This window comes from Corvus brachyrhynchos, unplaced genomic scaffold (assembly GCF_000691975.1).
Source record: "Corvus brachyrhynchos isolate BGI_N302 unplaced genomic scaffold, ASM69197v1 scaffold358, whole genome shotgun sequence".
NCBI classification, from domain to species: Eukaryota; Metazoa; Chordata; class Aves; order Passeriformes; family Corvidae; genus Corvus; species Corvus brachyrhynchos.
The window spans coordinates 37,457-44,933 of NW_008239540.1; the positions used below are offsets into that span (position 1 = coordinate 37,457).

Consider the following 7,477-nt stretch of genomic DNA (forward strand, 5'->3'; position numbering starts at 1 on the left):
ATCCCTTAAGTTGCACTGTTTTGCACTCACATTTTCCACTGTATTTTGTAAATCTTCGTCCTGATACCCCATACCATAGATGTCCTGACTAACCCCCGAGTTTTAACTGGGGAACTAGGTTAAGGACATCCTAGGTACTGTTGGGTTGTAGGGATGATAGATTCCTATTATGTTTTGCACTGTTATTTGTTACTGTTTTATGCACTTTAAGTTACTAAGAGTTACAACCCAGCTTTAAAGAAAAAAAATAGGGTATTGTTGCTGCCTGCTCAGAGAGAGCCTCCCCTCCCTCTCCCTGAGACTGGTCAAACAGCCATGTGCTCTGAATCCCCTTTGTTCCAAAGTGTGGGCAAAATTGAAAGTAACTCAAACTCTAGAGCAGTGTCTGATTGGCCAGTTATCCTGGGTCTGCCCCTAGCTCTCCCCTTTCCCTTCTCGTGAATAAAAGAGAGAGCTCAGAGTGGGCCTGCCCTCTTTGGCTCTGCTCCCTTCTGTGAGCAACTTCTGTGTGTCTCTGTCTGTGATTGAAAGCATTTAATTGCAGGATTAAGGCATAAGCCAAGAGCTATATTCCTCCCTCTTTGCTTCTACTTGTGGTATTAGCTTTGCAGATACCACTTGACATCTTTAGAGCTACTGAAGTGCCAGATTGCCCGTGTAACCTCTCTAGGCTGCTCGAGGCTTTCTAAGGCACTGAACTACCAGCCTAGCCAGCTAAGAGCTGTGAGTATTTCCACACCAGCAGGCTCAGTGTCATATAAACTGACCCATGATCAAAAACCCCAAAATTCTGCTGGTAACACCAGTCTCGAAGCCAGGTATTCATCTGCGTGATTTTCCCATTTCTTGCCCTACCATTCCCTGCAACTGGCAGGACAGAAGAGAACACAACTTGTGCCCACCCCGTCCCAGCTCCGAGGAGGAGGACAGAGAGCACATCTACAGAAGGACTCTGAAATTTTCCCAGGTTTCTCTCCACAGCGAGAGGTTTTATTATTTAGCATTATTATCCTTTTCCTGTGTTTGTTAAATAAATAGTTTTTATCTCTTTCACTTTCCTCCAATGAAAATTTCTTTTTTCCCCAAACCTGGTGGGGGAGGGGTGGTTGTAACCTGCCTTCTATCAGGGGATATTTTCCTTCAAATTTGTCCAAACTGGCACAGCTGTGCAGTCTGACAATGGCTCTCATTTAAAAATTAAAATTGTACAAGAGTGGTGTGAACATAATGGAGTTGCCTGAGTGTTCCACCTGCCCTACAGACCCCAAAGTAATAGCATGGTTGAGAGATGGAATGGTCTACTAAAATGAACTCTAGAGCTACATTTATATACAGAAAAATGGAGTAAAGCCCTACCTGAAGCTGTCTGATGCTTAAATAACTGACAGACACCCACCAGATGCCCAGTGGTTTAGCAGGGGGGGAAGTCCCGGGTGCAGGGGAACCAGCCGGAGTCACGACACGAACACCGATACGATTTGAGCATCGTGCTCCAGTTTTATTGTTTACTTACACCAAGTTATACTTTGCCAAGTTCACGCCCCTTTCCCACGAGAAAGCCTCTAAGCAGCGCGGGAGCTGACCAGTGTATACCTTTTCCCAAGGCTGTTCAAGGCTGCCGGCTAGCAGGTGCCTTGCAAGCCTGAGGCCCCTTCTGCAACAGCCCTGGGGTGCCCAAGCTCTCCTGGGGTATCATATGTACCCGTTCCACAAGGAATTCCTCTACAACAAGTATGCATGCTACAGTGGAATGAGCTCATTTTCCTGGTCTCCAAACAACGAAACCTGTAAAACCCCCACTGTCAGCCTGTTGCTTTTCTCAGCGTGACGCTGTTCTTGACTGGAACAATAATCATGTCATTTAGTTAATGAACATCATCTCTCAAATGGGTAATGAATCAAACTGTTGGTATTGTTTACACCATTCTCAGTCTTCGCATGCTAATTCCGCATGGTTAGCTGAATCTGTTCCTGAAACATCTTGGTATCAATCTAAATTGGTATACTTAATTCCCAACCCTCCAACTTATAAAGCCCAACCTTTTATGGCACATTCATATGATAAAACCCCATGGTGCATTACAATGCATGAACACATAAATTCAGTGTGGGAGAAACAAGCCTTTGTGACTATACTCTGCTCTACAGCTAGATGCAAACCCAGTTTCAGATGATATGCTGTAATTGAACCAGAGTTTGTAATGACTCCAATTTAAGAACCACATGGATCTGTAAAAACAAAACACTGCTCTTTTAAATATTTCACCACTCTGGAATCTTGCATGGAATATTAATGGTACATTTTGCTGAAATTCTATAATTTCACTGGTCCTAATTCTACATTTTACAGAGTAATGGTTGGTTAAGTACTAACAACAATTGGGCCACCTGTAACTGGCATAACATGATCGGCTCTATATATGCCAATTCTTTTTCATACTATTTGAACGAGCCACACTTCCCTACTCAAACTTCATCATCCTGACAGTGAAAAGGAGACTTATCAATGGTGTGAGAAATATTTCCCTAGATATTCTTATGAAATCAAGTTGGTGGCCTACCATTCTAGCATCTGGATAGTTCTGGCTCTGTATAAAAGTCTTTGACCACAATGGGAAGGAAGTACTTGTACCATAGCACATCTTGTTTCCTGTGCATTTCAAACCAAAAATTTAACTATTCCTTTTTTACACAACCTGTATGCCATAAGCATTTTGTAATTAAACCCCTGGTAAAAACACCTATTTACACCTATATCACGATTACCTATTCAAAACCATTAGGCCACAGACTATCTTCTAGCATCACAAGGAGGTGTATGGGTACTGCCAAATACCATTTGTTTTTATACTAACAAATCTAAACAAATCTAATATCATATAAACATAAATCAAAGACAAGTTCATACCTTTCACCAAATAACTCAAGCAACCCTTGTCAGAAGGTCTATCAACTGCCTGGTTTTGGCTGTGGTCTTGGTTACCTGACTTCAGAGCATGGGCCTGTCATGTTCTGTTAATATTAGCTCTTACTATGGCTGTTGGAATTATGTTATTTTGTATTATATCTTGCTTTAAATCTTTATGCATATTGGTTACTAAAAATTAATGTTTTATACTCTCCTCCCTCCTCAAATGAACAGCCTTTAGACAACAAAAGGCCCATTACTGCTGTGGAGTCCTCTTTATGACCCTATTACTAAGTTTCAGGTCATGGGCAAGAGGTGATGGTGCCACCACCACTGGCATACTTCCCTGTTTGTGATGGTGTTGGGGGTGGGGTGTGGCTGGTACCCCCTGCTCCTGACCCCTGGTAATATGGTTAGCATAACTAATGTCATTTTATAAGGCAAACAGACATTCTCTGTGACCAACCTGGTCACGTATTAGTCCCCTTTCCCCTCATTATCAGGCCCTGAAGGTCCTGTGAACCAAGTAGATGAATCAAAGATTTCTTCTTTCCCGCCCTATTGGCCTCAAGATTCCTGGGTTCCAGGCTAACTAATCCCCTTCTTACTGGCCTTGAAAGCCCTAGGCACCCAGATAACCAGGTGTTGTTGATGACTCCATCACAGAATAGGGAAGCATAACAGAGCAGTTACAAGTCCTAAGAGGGAACTTGGACCAGAACTGCTGCTGGACAGTGAGACCTGTGACCTCCCAGTGGCCAGAGGTGCCTCCACTGTCACCTGCTTCCTCCGAGGATTGAGTGACAAGTGTTCTTTTATATGTCTTTCAAATATAGATTATGATTGTTATGTTCATACAGTAAACCAAGTATTAAGATGTGACCTGATTTGCAGAGGGTCCAGGTGATTAGAAACCATAAGCTAAGTGGTGCTATAAAATTCTGTACTACTGTTGCCAGATGAAAAATTGTCTACACCTGGTGAGATAACACAATGTTTATTCTTCAAAACCCACTGGTCCATGGAACTGCACAATGCCCATTGTGTAAGAAGGAGAACTGGATAGCAACCAGCCCAGTTGTGCCAACTTTTACCAGTTCACTGGGTGGTCAAGTATGACTTTGGGGTCGCTGACCACCAGGGACCACCAGAGAGACCCCCAGGACAGAAGAACGCATGTGTAAAGGGGAGGGAAAATATGTTAATGATTTTGAGGAAATTATTATCATATGTATGTTTATTCTGGGAAAATCAATGAATATGTATGTAAAATATCATATCTAAACAGGAACTTTCCTGTACTCAGCATGCGTGACTTTTGGAGGAGCTACCCCCTCGTGCATCCAGCTGAATAAAGAATGCCTGCTTCTTAATGCTACATTGGTGTTAAGAAGTTTTTTTATTTTTACCAATTTTTTGGTTACGCTACACTACTTATAAAATTGTACTACACTGATTCTGCTTATAGAAATCTTGTATTATTCTGATTATAAATTATATTCTATACTAATCATAAAACCCTGTAAAGTAAAATAAATCTCCAACTGTAACTATGACTTAGTGCTGTCATCATTCTGCCAAAGATCCCTAAAAGAACCTGTCTGTCCCCTTGGTTTCAGGTGACACCATGTGATCTAGATACATTTATTGATGTCTACTGTCGGATATCACTTGCTAGTTATGCTATTAAATCTCTGCAAGAAAAAAAAGGCTATGCTAATCAATATTGTAACTTTCAAGTTCAAATATATTTTTGATAAAATTAAGGTTAAAAACAGATATACAGATATACCAGAAATGCTAGAGCAGTTTAAACGAAAAGGTAGCATTAGAAGACTTTTGCATTGAAATTTACCGCAAAACTATTTGCTAGTTAAGAGTTTTGACATACTAAGTTCCTGTTTCATTAACATTTTCTAAAGCTCTAAGTACTTAAGGTCATGCAGTCACATAGAAGTCAAGCTACCTTTTTTGTGGCAGACTAATGCTTCAACACTGGCATGAAGTTTCCTAAGTTGCTGATCCAGATTCTCAAATTGCTCCTGTTTTTCTTCAAACCACTGACAAAAGAGGAAAAAGTCTAGCATTATAATTTGGATTACCAACAGCATTCCTTGTTTTAAAGAAGCAAATGATTCATATATTGCTAGGATGGTCAACTGATACAGCTAAGAATCCAAGACAATAAAGCAGATTACTATCTTACTTTCTATGTCTACAGTTTTAAAATGCAATTCTTGAGCTTCATGAATTCATTTCATTCATTATTCGAGTAAAAAAAATGAGCTCTTACTGCATCTGATTCATTCATCTTAATCGTCATTTTGTTGACAGCATCAGCAGCCTTGTTTACCATCCTCAATATTCCTGCTCCACTCAGAGCCTGGGTGTTAACCGCTCTAGGCAGCTGGAAATGAATGACAAATAAGGGCAAACAGACTGGTTTAAAGGCTGAAGGTTTAACTGGGTACAAGGGGGAGAAAAGGATAAACTATTTTCTTTACTCCTATGTGTTACAATCTAGTGGAATCCAATTTCTCAGTTTTACTATTTTTACATTCTCAGAGGAAAACTTAACAATACAGACTATTTACTTTACTTCTACACCTTTACATTTAAATGGAACAAACAACCTACTTGTCAGAAGTTATGAACTAGCCAAAGGCCGTAACTAGTCAACTATATACTACAAAGAACAAACTGCCACTACAGAAACAGAAAAGCTTAGATTTATAATTACATACAGAAATTCTGTAATCCATTTCATTACAATGCACGATTCATATTGTGTACAGTTCATAGAAAGTTGATGTCTTTTTGCTTTTAAATATAGTTCAGGTTTCAAAACCTACCTCATGAGTATTGAGAGAACTGTGCATTTTGAGGTACTTAGAAGTCCTCATGAATAAGTTAACAAACTTGAAATTGATATTATTCTTTGTTAACATTAGACTAAATATATCAGGCCATTTACCCTTCATATCTGATACTTTGTGTCAGCAGCATTGACACTTTTAAGTTATCTATCAATGATGCTTCTGTCAGTAATGAGGCCTCTATGACTTATTAGCATAGCTAAGATATTGACATTGGCCGAAAGATAATCCACTATCACAGCAAATCAACTATGTATGCTTATAGATGTGTTTTTGGAGAAATAACAGACAACCACAATATATTTCCTTTTGTAAAAGGTGCCAGATTGATATAGCACTGGTGACTGAAGTCCTCAAAACATCTAGCATGGCCAGCAGCACTGCATGCCTGTTCACGTTATGCCAATAAACCTCAAGCTTGACTCCTAGAGGCAAGAACTGTTTCCAAGCCAGTTTAATTCATTATTTTAATTAAATCTCAGTAGCACTGACTATGGATTTTTATATTGTGTATGATGAGCTTCACACAGAACCAGAAAAACCAACTCACTTGGCAGAAGTCATTGAACAGCAGATAGCTTTTGGTCAATACTAGCCTAAGATTTATCAGAGGCAGAGGCAGTAGGCTTTGTACACAATTACCTAAGTAGCCTTTTGTCACTCTGTCCCATGAAGGGTACAATCCAATTTGATTTCATATAAATTTAGGAGATTAGGTTTCAATACAAAGAGTGCATTGCTTTGTACATTACCACATCTGGAAACAAATAAAGAACTTAAAAGACGGTAAATACCTCAGAACTTTCCAAGAATAGCCTTAAATCTGGATCTTGCAACAAGGTAGGATGTTTTACTGTTCTTTGTAGATACCTATGATTTAAAAAAGTTCAAATATTAGATAACAAAATGGATTTCATGTGCCTGACAGCATTGGAAAGTATCCTTTAGCTAAAGAATGGGTACAATGCAGGCAGCATGTAACCTTTTTTCATTATCTAATGGGGTTTGAACAGTTGTAGTCATCTCTAGAGACAAGTTCTTGGCAGTGGTTTCTAACCTAGTTTGTTTATATGAAACTTAAGATGTCATAATCTGCCATAAATCTATATTGCACAGTATTAAAATAATATACTTGATATTTTAAACACCTCAGTGAAGGCTTTCTGTTCTAACAACACCCAATTTAAATGAACTATTTATTCATTGGCTAGACAGCCTTCTTCCTATATTAGTTCTACAGGACTCATCCACCCAGAAGTTAAATTAGTGCAAGTCTTTCTTTTTGAAATTTTTTGCATTTCTGCTTGGATCTAAAAACCACTGATTGTACAAATGTGAGTTGAAGATGGAAATTTCTACAGTTCTCATTCACTAAAAACTGCTGCAAGTTTGTCATAACTGATTTTAATATTATGTATTAACAGAAAGTGTCTGACGTTTAAAAGAATGCTTTACAGAAACGTAATACCTCAAAATACCATGGGAGCATAGGAAAGTATTCAATATTGCCAATTAAGATGAACTAACAGAATGTGCCACTGCGGCAGCTGTGCGGAGCCCTTCTGCTCCGCCAGCGAACCGTAAGTCTGTCGGGGCTGTGGGAGAAGAACCAGAAGATGGCCCCTCGTCCCCTGACCCGTTTGACCCTGGAGGGGAACCGGACGGTATCGTAGAAGAGATAGCGCCTCCCCAC

General features: G+C 39.6%; 1 protein-coding gene across 1 annotated transcript in view; it reads right to left on the bottom strand.

The window, feature by feature from the left end:
- Nucleotides 1-7,477, bottom strand: part of LOC103620521 (sorting nexin-2) — a 53,778-nt gene that overhangs the window by 31,161 nt on the left and 15,140 nt on the right. Inside the window, exons 2-4 of the mRNA XM_008639139.2 lie at nt 6,579-6,654; nt 5,202-5,315; nt 4,875-4,968 (exon numbers count right to left, since the gene is read on the bottom strand). Of these exons, the coding sequence (XP_008637361.1) occupies nt 4,875-4,968; nt 5,202-5,315; nt 6,579-6,654 (284 nt within the window). The remainder of the gene's footprint in view (nt 1-4,874; nt 4,969-5,201; nt 5,316-6,578; nt 6,655-7,477) is intronic.